Source organism: Alexandromys fortis, unplaced genomic scaffold (assembly GCF_014885135.2).
Source record: "Alexandromys fortis isolate MF-2015 unplaced genomic scaffold, M_Fortis_MF-2015_v1.1 scaffold_10, whole genome shotgun sequence".
Classification (NCBI taxonomy): Eukaryota; Metazoa; Chordata; class Mammalia; order Rodentia; family Cricetidae; genus Alexandromys; species Alexandromys fortis.
The window spans coordinates 3263197-3279775 of record NW_026067895.1 but is presented as its reverse complement, the minus strand read 5'-3'; the positions used below and the strand labels follow the sequence as shown (position 1 = coordinate 3279775).

Below are 16579 nucleotides of genomic sequence, written 5' to 3'. Positions count from 1 at the left end.
TTTGCATCAATATCTTTTAAGTCCTGTGTTTTATAAATTGTTGGACATTGTATTTAATCCTGAAAATATTCCCTAACATTTTCCACTCTCTGATTATTTGGATTTTTCATTACTTTGATATTTGAATCCTAGTCAAATGATATCAGAGTGTTTCATGAGGTATGCAAAGCTAGGAACTAATCCAGTCTTCCAGCAGAAAACCCAAGATGTGACGCCAGAAAATGGCAGACGAAGCCTCGAACTTACCGGCTTCCAAGTGTGGGGCCAGTCTGCTTTCCTTGCCATTAGCGGTTTTTGTCCAAAACTCTGGGACCCACACCATCCCCAAAGATTCTGATTGGACTGTGCGGGGTGGAGTATGACATGGATATTTTCAGAAACTTTTACATGTTTCTAATTTTCTTTTTTTTTTTAATATTTATTTATTTATTATGTATACAATATTCTGTCTGTGTGTCTGCCTGCAGGCCAGAAGAGGGCACCAGACCCTATTACAGATGGTTGTGAGCCACCATGTGGTTGCTGGGAATTGAACTCAGGACCTTTGGAAGAGCAGGCAATGCTCTTAACCACTGAGCCATCTCTCCAGCCCATATGTTTCTAATTTTCAACCTGGTCTAAGGAGCCATTTCCCCTACCATCTTGGCACCTGTCAATTCAGCATATTTCAATTATTCCAATACCAACATTACCGAATCTTGATTTTCTATATAGTAATTCATGCCTGAACATTGGACCTAAACTTTACACGTATCTCAGTAGGGAAATCAATCATATTTGATCTATCGTTCAACATGTCTTCGGAGACTACATTTAGAATAGTCTTGGTCACAGGACTACAGCCCTAGGGAAAGGCAGCCAGCACTGTGCCTGACAGGGCATGGAATTAGGCGTCTGTATGCTGTATGCTGTATCCAGATCTGGGGCTTCTTCCCTGCCACACAAAGTGAGGGAGAAGACACTTGACCCTGTGTGGTTTTCCCGCAGCTCACTATTAGGAACCTCTAAAGGACATGGCAGGACGGGAGCACACGAGGACACAGATACAAGTACATTTGTGCTTTTGTTTCCTCGAAGCATCTGGGTAGCTGCCATCTTCATCGTGTGTCTGATGGACAGGTGGTGTAGCAGGATAGGCTCAGCCCACCCCACTTTGCTTCTAGGTCCTGCCAGGGCTAATTCTCAGTTTACCACTCTAGGGGAAGAAACCTGCAGTTAGGGGCACCAGAGCCGTCTAAGCATCGGCTTTCGTTTGCCAGCACGTGCCCTCCTGCCTGACTGTAAAAACATGGTTCCTTTATACTGGAATACAACCAGTCCTTTCTTTTTCAAGTCAGTACACAGGTTCCTGAGGAAGACTTAAGTGATTGACAGGCGCGGGACCTTGAAGTTTTCTCCTCTAGCATCTGGTACAAGGCACCTAAAGCTAATGATGCACTCACCCTTGCTAAGCCATGCTGAACACAGGCTAAGTTATACCAAATGGCAGCTTGGTTAGAGGAAAGCGTCATTGAGAGTCGTAGTTCACAGAGAGGCCACTTCCAGGCCTGATGAGGAACGAGGGTTTTCGAGCCTTCAGTTACGTGGCAAATGCTCTTAGAGACTGCTGTCTGCTCCTTTTCAACTGTCATGTTTCCATGATTCTAAGACAATCCTTTTGCAGTTTAGCGTCACAGAAATCAGATCTATCTGATGGGGGTTAAGTGGCACTGCCTAGACTGGAGACTTAGCCACAGACATGTGCATCAGTTGAATGAAGCTTGAGGCCTCCTGGTTTTCATGTGTCATTTAACAACCACTCAAATGAGCAACACCAAAGTACTACACGCAGAGCGTTATATCACACGCTGTTAATAAAATTAAAGTTCCAGTTGCTACCAGAGCACGGTATCACAGTGTGAGTCTTATTACCTCTGTGATCCTGAAATAAGGGTGAACCTTAAACCTTGTGTCTTAGAGTCAATGAAATATGGTACAAGTGGCCGTGTATTTTCTGCTCTAGATACTTCTGAGAAGAAAAGTTCTTGCCTGTGATATTATTGATTTCTAATGTATTCTTTTTTTCCAATCTCTTTTTCCTTTCACAAATGGATACCAATCACATTTACTGCTGGACTGCAAAATTTCTCCTTGAAAACCCTGCTGTTGACTGAAAATCACTCTGGGTGGACCAAATTCCCTCCCTGTTGACTGCTCCTGAATGAACCTCTTCCAACCCCCCCCCCAAATCTACCTCTTTGGCCAATCAAAAAACCTCCCTCCGTGTGTCCTGCTGCTCTCGACTCCACCCCCCCTCTCTCTTGCTGACTTCCGGAAAAGCCACGGAAGAGTCCTGGGCGGAAGGAGGCTTCTGTATGCTTGTGAAAAAGAACAATCTGTGTCAGCGGAAAGTTCTACAACAGCTGTGCTGCAAAACATGTACATTCCAAGGCTGAGCAGCCGCCTAGTCCTCGTTCCTGTAGACCTAGAGATTATTCCATATTATTAAAGAGAAAAAAAAAGCCAAAAAATGCAAAGCACCTCTCTCTTTCTTGCTATCTTTTTTTTCCTCTCTCTCTCTCTCTCTCAAGTTTGTGCAGGGAGATGGTGAACTGTTTTGTCAAAACTTAAAAAGAAAACAAATAAATAAACCTACAACAAGCCTACCTTTTAAAACTGGATGTTTAGTGTTAAACAGCCAGAATCACAGAGACAGTATTGTATAACCAAAGTATCTGATGCCAAAATTTGAAGTTAAAGTAATGATTTGATTTCCTGCCCTGGTTTGAAGGTCCATTTTATTCCTTTTCATTCACTCTCGTTTCTCCTTTCAAATGACTGAAAATACATTTTTCCCAAAAACATCACAAGCGCATACATAGAACGAACAGACAACTTTTGCATGGGTCATTTTTCCGTACTGAGCCTGCGGCTTGGGGAAAACGACCGGAAACTGTACCGTAGGGTACTGAGAAGATCCCACAGAGTGTGTCCAGTGTCCTCGTCTTTGCGTTCCACGGTTCCACTGTGATCCTTCCCACACGTGACTGGCTTTGTATGTTGTGTGCTGGTTTTCTGCACTTTTCCCTCCTGATAAGTCTGCTCCATTGGCCTCGTCAGGTAGACTTTCTGCCACCGACTTTCCAAACACTGTCCGCCGGGTTACTTTTCACACAGCTGGTAAAATGGATTGCTCCGTAGACTCGAACGGATGGTAGAGGCGCGTGATGCCCAGAAGGGCTGAGGCTGACCCAGGTCTCCTGGAGCCCAGAGTGTCATTCTGCAGGCCCTGTATAACCCTTTGGTGCTATCTCGTCTTTGCCCCCGTAGCATTTTCTTTAACTGTCGTCAGAAATTCCATCTGTCACAGAGGGAAGCCTTTGAGACTGTTGAGACAGCATGCAGGGGATTTCTTCTTGTGGTCAAAAGCTTCTCAGAGGTCCTGTACATTTTAAGAAATGGAGTTTATTTAAATACTATTTAAGCTCATGCATACACTGGTGGAGCCGAGTCTTTCAATGGTGCTGATTCCGAGCTGTCTCATCCTGGCCGTTGTCAGAGAACGAAACTGGAGATTGAATGTGGGTGGCTCGGTTGTACCCTCTTGGTTCTGTCCCTTCTCCCTCTCCAGTCCTCCTGTAGCTAAGGCCATGTTCTTCTGTACCTGTCCGCTGAATGTCACCAAGCTGGGGTTGCTCTATCTGTTTGTCTGATTCACAATGCGTTCACTGGTTTTTTTGTGACTCAAACATTTCAGGGCATCTAGAATACTGAACGATAGAGAAACAGCTTGAATCTGTGGTGGAAAAGGATGAAACCTAACATACCTTTTTACACTTCCTCCGAGAGTAACTGATTTCAAGCTCCTTCCTTTCTCCTACCAAATCTCCATGGTGACCTCATTTACCTGTAGCCTGACCAGGCACCTTCAGGCTCTATGTTCTGGAAAGCTACACTTCTGAGATGCCGGGACTTCAGTGCTAAGAGGAGAGAGGTGAGCTGGGATGTAGATGCTAAAGTCCCTGCTCACACAAACAGGTAGTAAGCCACATGCCCTGATGATCTCCCTAGACAGCCGAGTTCACTTCTAGCTGCAGATAGATAAGGAATAATCAGCCTGTTGAACCCTTCAATAGCATTGTCATGCTACTGAGTCACATGATTCATTGGTAACTAAGGAACTGGGCAACTTTTCTTCTTTAGAACACTTTAGGCTCTTCTGACTCGAAGAACAAAGGGAATCCTGGTCACGATGAATGATTCTTTTCACATTTGAATGCACATTCTTTAAATGAACAGATGTAAACACAAGCCAAGCAGAGGCAAAAACTAAATTTGCCTGTGAAGAAATCAGTTGATTAGGCAGGTCTATACTGTTAACGGAATCTGGTTGATTAGGCAGATCTATACGGTTAAAGGCACAAGATCCCGATGATACAAGAGATCAAACTGGAGTCTTTGTCCTTAGACACGTTAGCCACTGATAAGACAACAAATTCCCTGGGGTCCACCTCCGTGTGTTCCATCCCACTGACAGTGCAGGGGGCACATCACGGAAACACCGGTTTAGCTACTAGTTCATTCCTGCCTCATTTATCTACATGACATTATCAATTAGAATATAATGCTTTCAAAGTTTACGTTAATGTTATATATTATGTATAAATATATATATATTCATGAGTATATGTAATGGATAGCACAAAGTATGGAGACGTGACAAATGCTCTTACCCTCTGGAGACAAAAGTCCTATTTCCTGTTTTCTTTTGTCTTTTGATCTTTAATTCACTACTTAATAGTGACCTGTTGTTAAATCCAAATCCACTTTACTGAGAAATACTGTACATGTGTAAAATGTTCAGTTGTTTTTTTTTTTTGTAAAATATAGAACAGTTGTAATTGATACTGGCCAAAATCAATGTTATTCCATATTTTATTTTTTCTATTAAATTAACCTAAGTTCCTGTTTATTTGATCTCTTCATACCCATGTGTAAACATCTCTGAAAAGCTTAGTTGATGAGAAAGGTCTCTGCTTCCATACTGAAGTAGATGTGGAGGAGCAGTGGGTGTGAATGAAGTGTCTAAGTACACATAAACAAAGAAGAGAAGAGAGGTAGACATGAACAAAAGGGAGGAGGAAACGACACACAGAGCAGGTGACATTTGGACAGCAATGCATGTTAAATCTCATTTTCAGGAAGAACATAACTAAAAATACCTATTAAACTTGGCACAGTTTCTGTCCAGTTGTAGCTACCAAGTCTCCAGGATGGAAGGTAGCGGAGTCAATTCTGCATTCTGCAGTGTGTGTGTGTGTGTGTGTGTGTGTGTGTGTGTGTGTGTGTGTGTGTATGTGTGGTGTGTAGGGGTGGGAGCAAAGATGAAGCGAGTATAAAGACTGTGGAAAAGAAAGGTTCAGTTTGCTGACATTTTTGTATAAATTCGGCAGTGGATAGCCCAGAACACCTAAGGGATGAATTTGTCCAACAGAAATCTCTGAGGCATAGCACTCGGTGGGAATGAAAAAATGAGCTAAAATGATCAGTGGATGTATATTATTGTGGACCCTGCTTGAGATGCAGTCACTACCCTTGTGGTTCATTACTTGCCATTTGAGCATAAAAAATTAGCAAAAAAAGCAAGGTGAGTTCCAACCAGATTTAAGATTCAGAGAATACATATGGGTATAAGAAAGAGCTTCTACAATCACAAAGTCCCGATAAGAAGACAAAGGGAATGAATTTTAGTGACTACATAACATGTAGTATACAATATGAGAATATAATACATTTCTCCTGCATCTGAGAAAAACAGAGATGAAGTATATGTATTACCCCGTTTGCTCAAAAGGAAACCAAAACATATAGATAGACCCTAAATTGATATGGCAAATTAATAATAACACTAATAAAGTTTAACAACCACAGAAAGCAATGAGTTCCAAATCCTGTAGGTAGGTCATTTAGTTAAGTTTATGCTGAACTGGCCAAGGTCGTATTACTGGAGCAGGATAGGAGTAAAATTAGTCTTTTACTATTACTGTCTAAAGGTCTTGGTCAGGTTCAGAGATCTTGACCGAGTTTGTTTTTCTCTGCCAGTTAAAGAATTAAAAGGCAGGAGAAATGTCAGGCAGAACAGGTTGCAACTTGAGAAACCTCAAACAAGCAAACAGGAGCAGAGAGAATCATCAGTTTGAGGAAGGCTTTTATTAGGGGCGAAGAAACACACATGTAGCAGGCAAAAAGAAAAAAACCATCTACAAAACAGAGGGCAGATCTGAGAATCCAGAAGCCTTGAGGCTTCTTCTTGAGGGCTGGAGTTAATAAAGTCCTTGAACAGTCTTCGCTAATTTAGTTTGGCCAGTTTGAAGAAATGTGGCATTGCTGATTGACCAACAACTGTTGTATAAATGTGTTTGATCCAGCCTTGAACTTGTTGAGTCAGTCCATCAGCAGAGGCCCTACCTGCAGGAGAAAAAGAAAGAAGAAGCAGCAGCCCACAAGGCCTTTATTTAAACTGCCAGACTTTTGTATCAGGTCCAGAGGATAATGGAAAAAGTTAGCCATCTTGGAAGTTCACTATCCTTATTACCTAGGCATGGTCCCTCTCCCTATCTGCCTATCAGGAAGTCTGTCTAACTCCTAGGCCCTCTTTATAAGTAAATTTGCCACACATGAGACGTTCAGGTCAGGAAGATGTGTTTATCTAATTAGTTTAAGATGTGTTTTAATCCAACTAGTTCATTGCTACAAAGGGCGGTAGTTCAACTTGCAATGACTGAGTCAAGAAATGGCTACCCCTTTCCCTTTGTTGCCGGCACTCCATCTCTGCCCAGTCCCACCCCAACTACAGCTGCAAAGTTCTCGAGACCCACTGTGGAAGCCCTTGCTCCACGGTGCCGCTCCCAAGCTTATTGGGAAGTCACAAGACATGAACTTGGTAGCGAAGGGAGCCCATTGGCTTTCTGACTACTATATTGAAGTTTCTCTCTTGAGGAGCCCATTGGCTTTCTGACTACTATATTGAAGTTTCTCTCTCGAGTGATCAACACTGTTAGGCACATTTCAGTATGGAAATCCAGAAGCCCTACTCACCACACTGTCCCCAACAGAAAGCCTCCCATGATGCTGACACAGAACGGTCCATTCTTCACAGTGTTTGAGTCATCACCCAGCCTCACCCAGGATACCAGCAGATGGCAGGGCGACAATAAAGATTGGAGGCAACCTTAAACTGCTCTGGTTGGATGCTATGTCCTTCCGTTCCCTAATACAAAATGTCAGGTGGAAACAAAGACCAGCCACAGCTTGACCTCACGTACGCTAGGCTGGGCTCTGGGCTCCGGGCTCCAAAGGCAGAATATGTACATGGCACAGAAAATATAAGACTGCTTTCTTCTCTGGTTAACATCCATTTCCAGATGCTTTGGTTGCCAGCCCATAAAATCCAAAGTTCTCCTCCGAGCACTCCAGAGCCTTTGACATATTCCGCTGGGCATAGCCAAGACGAACTGAATTTCACTGTGGCTTGTTGGAGCTCCTTGGCACCTAGCAGGAGACTCTAATCCACATAGCCATGTCGTCTCGTCATCACTAGAGGTGACGATCCAGCCGGATTCAGCTCTTTGGCAAGAAGGAGGCAGTTATGCAGGAGTCCCAGAGCGGGAGTGGTGGCACGGGATCCTGTCCTCTTCGTCCAGGATACTGCAGACAATCACTTGGCTGTTCTCCCCCTTTGCTCAGTGAGTGTAACTTCTGAGACAGACTTTCACACCAGAGTTTAAGCTGGCCTGAAACTCAGCATTCCTTAGCTTCCCATGTGCTGGGTGAGTAGGCATGAACCTCCATGTCTGGTCTTGGTAGATTATTAGTGAGGAATTCGCTTAACAAAATCTCTTCCAGTTGGCCATTGTTTAGATACAATGGTTGTTTTGATTTAAAAAAAAAAAAAAAAGGTATTTCTAGAAAATTCCAGACAAACTTTCTGAGGTTCATATTGTAAGATCTTGAACTCTCGTCAGTATTTTTATATTCTTTAAGGATGTACTATTTTAAGACCAGCATGGTTTTATTTAATTGGGCCCACACAAAAGTCAGCACAGAGATGAACTTTCTGACACGAGAGTGATGGCTAATAGAAGGTGTGGCCCAGACTCAAGCCACCACTTCACCCTTGTGCCCGCATGGCTTCCTTTCTTAAGAGTGCCAGAGCACATTCAGCTCAAGTTACATGCGTTGCAAGGGAAGCAGGAGCCTTTTCCCAAGAAAGAACAGAAAGGACACTGACCCATTGAACTTTGGTTTTTTTGTTATTGTTGTTTTGGTTTTTTGTTTTTGTTTTCTTATAAGCCCAAATAAATCCAAATTGTAGATGACTCTCTGACACACCAGGCTCTGAGGTTCTTACCATCTCCGGACTGACCTTCTAACTGAGCAATACGTACGAAACACTCAACTGTAATGAGACACTATTTAAAGTGGTATGAAGCACGCTGAGAGAGTCCAGAGGCACAAGCTCGCATTACCAATGAAGTGTTGATGTCCCTTGTCCTTGGACACGCTTGCCAAGGGCATCCCAAAATAGTGCGAAGTGTTACAGATAGAGTTGGCGCTAATGCGCACAAATAAAGCTGCAAAGGTCAAAATCAAATGATATTGTAATTAAATGTCTGTGAATTGCAACGTGTCAAACTAGTCCACTGCAACCCCACTCTTAAAGAATCATGTCCAATTAAGTTTAATGTAGGATGACGGTGAATCTTAAGGACTGGTACAGTGTGGGACACCCAGAGGTTGGAGCAGGTAGGCTCCACGGGGATCTTATATATTGCCTTGAAGAGGAGGGAGAAATTCTCCCTTTACTCTCCAGGCCATGTCTCTGGGATGACACTGAGCTGACAGCTGAGGAGGAAACGGGAAAACAGCATGTAAATTCTGTCTTTGCTTGCCACACTCCCTCCGAGGAGCGTTTAGACTCATTGCTTTAAGTACTCTCTCTACTGATCTGTTCTCTGTTTCAATAACCAAACACCTGAGGCTGCACACTTTACAAAAGCACCAGGTTCATTTAGCACAATTTGGGGAACTCGTGAGTTCACCCAACATGACATTGGTCTATGAGTCACACATACACACACACACCTTCATTGCTTTGCTACAGTGCAACATGGCAGAAGGCATGGCTTGAGTTGCTAAAGCATAGAAAAAAAACCGCAGGGAGTCATTGAGAAGTAGGGGCAGGGCAGGCTTGCATGTTTTTCCAACGGTGCAGTCATGAGAACTAGCTAGAATACATGACAACTATCCTAATTTATGACGAGGACCATGTCTCAGTGGCTTCCCAATAAGTTCCACCCTTAAATATCTCCCACCACTCAACAGTACACATGAGGAACCTTCCTCTAACATCCTTTTTCCTAATTGCACCAAATTTCACAGATTCAATTAACTCTTGGGCATTTCCCTTCAGATATCTGGCAGACAGCTCAACTAACACATCCAAAATCGACTTTAGACACCTCAACCTTACGCCATCACTCACCTCTCCAGCTCTCCTTTCTTAGTAAAGAGCCATTATAAACCCACTCAGTTGCTCAGAACTTCTCTTTTCTACCCCAAATCCAACGTAACAGCAAAGCCACTGACTGCGCTTCCAACATCTCTCTCTTGATGGCCCACTTCTGCCCATCCATGAGCCTTTGAGTGGCTTCTCTGCCTTCCTTCTGTACCCCTGTCTTCTCTTTTGTCCCTGTCCCATCCACACACCAGACTGCCAGGTTTTTGTCTCACTTATTCAGAATAAAACCTGAACTTGGCTGAGATCTTCGCGCCCTCACCTCACGATGCCCTCTCCTTTGGCATCATATTCTGGCCACACCAACTTTCTTTATGGTCCTTCAAACAAAACCAGTGTGTTTATGCTTCAAGATGCCAGATCTTAGATTTAAAAAAAAATTATATCTCAAAGCAGCTCCTTCCGTACCCACTTTTCTCTTTCCACAGTTACACTCACATGACAGTCTTGAGTCCTTTTCCTGTTCGCTGTCAGTCCATCCCGTGAGAACTGGTGCCACTCTGCCCATCTTGTCCACAACTCTATTTTATCTGTCTGGCATACTTTGTTTAATCACAATTTGTGTAATAACTGAATAAGAAGACATCAGAGCAGTGTGGCATTTGATTTGAGTCTCAAAGGAAAGCAAGGTTTTGGTAAGTCAGAGACACTTAGAAGGCTACTCACAAGAGTCTAGGCAAAGCTTACAGGGACACTGGAAGGACTGTGCAGGGGGTGACAGACAGAGTGTGCAGGGGAAGGAGTAGGGAGAGTAAGCAGGCAGCTGGAGTGAGGATGCATCTTCACCATCTCCCCTTCTCCAGAGCCTTCAGCCCTCCGGAGAGAGGCTAATTGATGCCGAAGGACCCCATCAAGTCACCTCTTGGCTTCTCGCCAGTGTATTTGGGAAGCAATCATTCAGAGAGAGCGCTGAAGAGGGCATACCTGCTCCAGTGCTCAGAAGGCTAACGGCTGCTTTGAGCCAGCAAATGAAGGGCGAGGGGACTCAACAGAACTCAATGGCCAGATGAGCTCACACTAGAGAGGTGGCCTGCAGCTCCTTGGTGGCATTGTATCACAGGCTGCAGGGAGCATGACAGAAATCCTGCGAGCCTGGCTAACAAATCTAGGGTGATAAATTCTAGGTGTTTTCAGGCAGGCTTTTGTTGCCTCCTGAATCATAGCAGTTACAAAACAATAAAAGCTTAACTATCAAAGAAAGGGTAAGGCCTATGTACATACAGGAATGTATTTGCAGTTGACTTAGCATCATGAGAGTCAACAAAATGACCTTGACCATCTTCTGTCTCGATCCCACCTCGGAGCCATAGAAAGACATTTCTGCCTCCCGACTCTGATTGCTCCAGTCCTGCTCCACCTACATCAAATGGCATCACAATGGGAAACCTGTTAGGAAACATGTGTGTCACCTTGCCCTTCTTCAAGCTCCACACTCGTCCCCACAGACTTTCAGGAACTCAACACCGAACAAGGGGCCCCACCCTCTGTAGACCCCCACTTCCTTAGTCGAGAGTCTTTTCTTTAGCTTGAAGAGCTTGCTCGGTCTGCCCTGCCCCATTTCACCAACCTCGTCTATCACTACCCTCTCCTTCCCCCGGATCCTTCTATTCCGCCCTGAACCTTAGACCTTGCCCACAAGGTACCTCTCCTGCTTGAATAAACCCCAGTTGGTCTGCCATGCTGACTGACACCTGTTATCTGGGCCTCAGTCTTTTCTTTATTCCGTCACCCTTACAGGCAAGGTTAAGTCTCCTTATTTCTCTTATGTTTCCATTCTTGTGTTTCACTGTGGCATTTTCATGTGTGTATAATGTTCCTCCATCAGATCCCCACTCCCATTCTCCTGTCTTGCTCTCCAACTTGGTCTCCTACATCTTTCCTAATTGTCCCCTGCTCCCATGTGAGCTATCATAAAAGTCCCTCCTTCATGTCAGTTGTATTTGAGGTCTCTTGTTCTCTACAGTCGATGGAGCGATTCTCTCTACAGAGCATCCTCTGGGTGAAAACTTGGTGCACAAAGGACAACGCAGTCTCGTGGACCAGAGGCTTGATAGATCTCCATCAATAGGTAAACAAAAAATTCTATGAAGGGTTCAGTGGATAATTGAACAAATGACGATAAAGAAGTAACCATGACCTGGATACTGGGATAATTAAATCCTGATCGTGTGTGGGTTCCAGATCCCCCTACTTCCCTGACATCTTCAGTTTCCTCTCCGTTAGTGCCATCCCTGCCAACTCGAGCTCCATGACATTATAAAGGAGGAAAGATACTTCATGAAGTTTCTGTCACTTTCCAGAAAGGGCATCTAACACTATCGGCACAAAGAAGAAACTAAGGCTTTAGAATAAACCTCACTATGGTGGGAACCATCAGAGCAGAGGAGTGGGGACTGTTTAGTGCGCTAGTTCCTTTTCTTGTCGCCGTGACAAAATTCCTTGGGAAAGCTACTCAACCAAGGAAGGGTTTATTTTATCTCTCAAGGAGGCGTGGTTACCATGGCACCAGGAAGATGAAGTGTCATCTCACACGAGGGCTCCATTCAGGAGTTGAGATGAATGTAGATATGAGCTTGCTTCCTGCTTTTTATGCAGTCGGGTATGATAGCTGAGGAAATGGTGCCCCTGACATTCAGGATGGGTCTTCCCTCCCTAGTGAATCCTTCCTGGAAACACTCCCAGAGATACACCCAAAGGTATGTTTCCACGGTGACTCCACGTCAAGTCGACAGTGAAGCTTAGCCGTCAGGAGTAAACGGCCGTATCCTAAACACGCACCCCCCACACCAGATGCTTGCTGTATTCACAGCTGTAGAGAGACCGTACAGAAGAAATCAGGGTGCAATGTACACTCCGATTTCTGTGAAGGAAATGAAGAGATGAGGAGATGGTGAGCTGAGCTGAGCTGAGCTGAGGTGAGGTGATTGGTAGCAACTGACCTTGAGCTAGGGAGATGGCCTGAACTTTCCAGCTGGGCCCAACATTGAGAGAATCACAAACTTCTGGTGAAAGAATGGGACATGAGAGACACGGGGAAGCAAGGAGGGGAGGAGAATCCTGAGGAGAGAGAAGAATATGACCCACAACTGCTGGCCAGAAAGATGACAGAAGATGAGACACAAGCCAAGAAATGCAGCTAGCTCTAGAAGCAGAAAACAACCCGCCACCAACAGGAAAAGGGTCCCGCCAGAGCTCTGCCCAGAACCTGAAGAAACCTGGCTCCAGGTCATGGCCACAGCCTCTACAAAGAACGCAAGCTGCCAGCACCTTGACATCAACCTTGTAAAATCCAGAAGAGAGAATCAACTAGGCCACACTGCCCAGACTGCCAGCCTACAGAATGCGAGACAACTGGGTGCTTTTGAAACCACTACATTTATTCTGAAGTAGAAAACTAACATAATTACCCCAGACCAACTTCATCAGAAGATGGTCTGTGACATCACAGATGGAGATGAACCACAAAGGTGACCGGTCATTTCTGAGATACATAAAGCAAAAATGGCAGATGTGACAGCTCCTGCTTTCTGTTTAATTTTATTGTATTTTTATGTATACTTATGTGGCTTATTTTTATTTAGTGGGAGGGGGCGCAATGGCTGTGACTGTGTGCCATGCGTAAATTACCTGCAAAGGCCAGAATAGGATTTTGCATCCCCTAGAGTTACAGGCTGTTTGGAGCTGCCCAACATGGGTGCTAGGAACTGAACTTGGATCCTCTGCAAGGGCAGCAAACTCCCTCAACAACTGAGCCATCTCTAGCTCTTCTTTTCTTTTGAGATAGGCTCTCGTATAGTTCCGGCTGGCCTCAAAACTCATTATGCAGCTAATTCCTTATCACCTTGCCCCCACCTCTCAAGCCCTGGCATTACAGCTGTGCTACACCACATCTGCTTTGATCAAGTTCTTCAAGGATGGCCACTGAAGAACCAGGCAACTGTGTCCTGGTCATTGCCCAGCAGAGCTAAAGCAAGCTGGTGGCTCTTCAGGACAGATGAATGATTTATAGTGAATAACTTCAGCACTCTACAGCCTCTGGACCTCACCCTCCTAAGTGTGTGGCTGGACGGTGCCCTGCCACTGAGGTCTACAGCCTCCAAACCTCCATCCGGATGCATGGTGGAGCGCTCACTGGCCATCGAACTGCTGGTTTGAGGCGGAGCACCCTGACTCCAAACATGCTTTTGTGGACCTCTGCAGTGGATTAGCCACAAGCAGGCCAGTCCACCACTGAGCTGTCCCTTTGTGTCTTTTCCCTCAATGAGCTGTAAGTCCTTGCCGCTACTTTCCAGGCCTGTTCTCTTGATAGTGCCGCATAACTAGCCGTGTTTGTGGCCGATGCGCAGTGAAGCACTATCCTCTGCAGAGCCAAATTGAATGTATTGTGCGTTTCCTGATAACCTGCTAAGAACCAGTGGCTGAGCTCGCTCCTTCCGTGTTCATTACCTGGAATTTCAGGAGCTTGTTCCCTTGTCAAGCTGGAATGGCCATTTGTCCTCTAGAGGCCCTGTTGTCAGCTAGGGCTTCCTACTGAGTCCTGGCTAGCTCTTTAACAACACAACTGGCTTAACTGTTTCTTTCTCCTGTCCCATCCTCTGAGTCCAGCTCACCAGGCAGGTGGCCTGATGCTCCCACTATGGGGAAGAGACTGGGTGGAACCTAGGATATTTTGAGTATCATCCATCCTTTCCAAGAAATGGGTCAGCGTCTAAACGACCATCACAGAGAATCTGGGAGGAAGCTGCCTGGCTTCAAATGTTAACTTTCTTGCTCACAGTATGCTTATGAGAAGTACACATATCTATGACTGTTTCTCCATTTGAATAATAATAGTCCTTATGGGGGTAACATTAAGATTAAATAACAGTGTCTATCAGGCACGATAGTGATTTCTCTTAATACTATTTAAACTACAAATTAGGCATTCATCTTTGATGCCTCCTTTCTGCTTACAGTCAGTCCATGATCAAATCTAATCATCTTGTCTCTGGTTCTCTCCTGAGTCTGTCCTCTTCCCCCCATCCACTGCCACACTAAGTCATCTGTCCCCATCCACTGCCACACTGGGTCAGCTGTTCCCATCCACTGCCACACTGGGTCAGCTGTCTCCATCCCCTGCCACACTGGGTCAGCTGTCCCCATCCCCTGCCACACTGGGTCAGCTGTCCCCATCCACTGCCACACTGGGTCGGCTGTCCCCATCCACTGCCACACTGGGTCAGCATCTCTGGCCTGGGCAACTGGGAGCCATCCTCTCATATCCTTGACAAACTCTTAAGCTTTAAAATATGTTCAAGTAAATAAAAAGTCGAAACAGGGTGTGAAAATGCAATCTGAGCTCACGCCTCTCCTGCTGAAACCTGCAGCTTCTAGTAATACCAGAATGAATGAAATGAAATTTACACCCTGGCAATGCTGAAGCATGCATGGGCAGCCTGGATATGGCGGTTCTGTTGAACACATTGTCCATTTTGGGTTTCATGGTCTAAGTTGCTGAAAACAACTGACCAGGTCTCTTCCTCAAGAGGCACGAGATCTCATTAAAGATGGTTGTGAGCCACCATGTGGTTGCTGGTGAACTCAGGACCTTAGGAAGAGCAGGCAGTGCTCTTAACCTCTGAGAGTTTGGTTCTAGTAATACCACAGCCAGCAGCAAGTTCTGAAAGACCTGATCCACCCCCCTTTCTCTCCATTCTTCCCTCCATCCTTCCTCTTTTTCTCTCTATGGCCATCCTGGCCTTCCTTTGGTACCCACATTAGCCAAGCCATTCCCACTCCAGAATGTCAGTGTGGCATCTTTGACTTTTTCTCACTATTGTATTTCTCGTGTTTAGCACTTTTATTGCTATGAAAGATATTTTTTCTCAATAAGTGTTAAATGAATGAATGAATGAGTGACTATACTGTGACACAATCATAAGGTCCAGACAAGTAAGATGGCACTTCTGTCCCTTTCCTCCTCTTTGGGAGTAAGCAGGATGATAAAGAGAAAGAAAGAAGAAAGGAAGAAGGAAAGAAAGAGAGAGAGAGAGAGAGAGAGAGAGAGAGAGAGAGAGAGAGAGAGGAAGAAAGAAGGAAAGAAATAAAAAAAAAAAAACAAAGAAAGGAGTATACTACAAGTCTAAAGGGTCAGACAGCAATTAAACACCAGCTGGTCTAAGAGTGTAGTGAGTGTTAGAGCGCCTGCCTAGCGTTAGACTCCGGGTTGTTCTATTCCCAGCACTACAAAAACAAAGCAAAGGACTGCAGATGCCTTTTTCTCTACTCTCACCACTCAATAGCTATGGTATTTTGGGGTCTGCTTTCTAAAAAAGTCTATTTTCATTTTTTCTCCTCACAAAACATACACAAAGCATCACTTGCTACCATCCTGCTACTAGGTTAGCTTTTATTTTTCTTTGTCCTTAAGTAGCCTACTGCCTCCCCATTCCAGCTCTGCAAAACTCACACACAATAATCAGGTGCTGAGGAGTGAGGAGCAGACCATGGGGTTCCCACAGACACAGTGAGAAACAGGGCTATAGAGATGAGGCTTCTCAAACCGTGGTGGATTCCTGAGGTTGACTGGAGCAGCATGACCTCTGAGGTCTGCACCAGAAACATTGGTGAACCGATTTGCATTAAGGAATGCCCGAGCTTGCTACATCTCTATTTCCTGAGGCCAGCAGGGTACAGAGGCATGGAATTCACCTTTGATTACTAAGTCACTCCTGCCCCAGTTTGGGATGATCTGGGCCTCTGGCTGTCTCCCTATCTTGAGAAGGCCAAGATGGTCTCCCTATCTTGAGAAGGCCAAGATGGTGACTTTCTCACCAGGGGATTCTAAAAAGACTTGGGGTTTATGGGAATTATTCAGAAATCTCATTTGGCCAATGTCAACCCAACCTCCGGTTGTTTAATTCAGCTGGTCCTGGGTAGAAGCTGAAGATTCCATTTCTAATGAAGTCCCAGTTGATACTGATGCCACCGGCCCTATCTGGAGAACCACCCACATGGGTGTTAAATAATAGACCCACGAATTAG

The 16579-nt window shown here is 44.9% G+C and overlaps 1 protein-coding gene across 4 annotated transcripts in view; it reads left to right on the top strand.

The window, feature by feature from the left end:
- Pcsk5 (proprotein convertase subtilisin/kexin type 5) overlaps positions 1-16579 on the top strand; it is a 411377-nt gene that overhangs the window by 278455 nt on the left and 116343 nt on the right. Inside the window, exon 21 of one of the 4 annotated variants that reach the window (XM_050158830.1) lies at positions 2320-4951. The exons of the other annotated variants lie outside the window; for them this stretch is intronic. Within the exon in view, the coding sequence (XP_050014787.1) occupies positions 2320-2435 (116 nt within the window). The 3' untranslated portion in view covers positions 2436-4951. Of the gene's footprint in view, positions 1-2319; positions 4952-16579 lie in introns of those variants that run through there. 4 annotated transcript variants of the gene reach the window in all.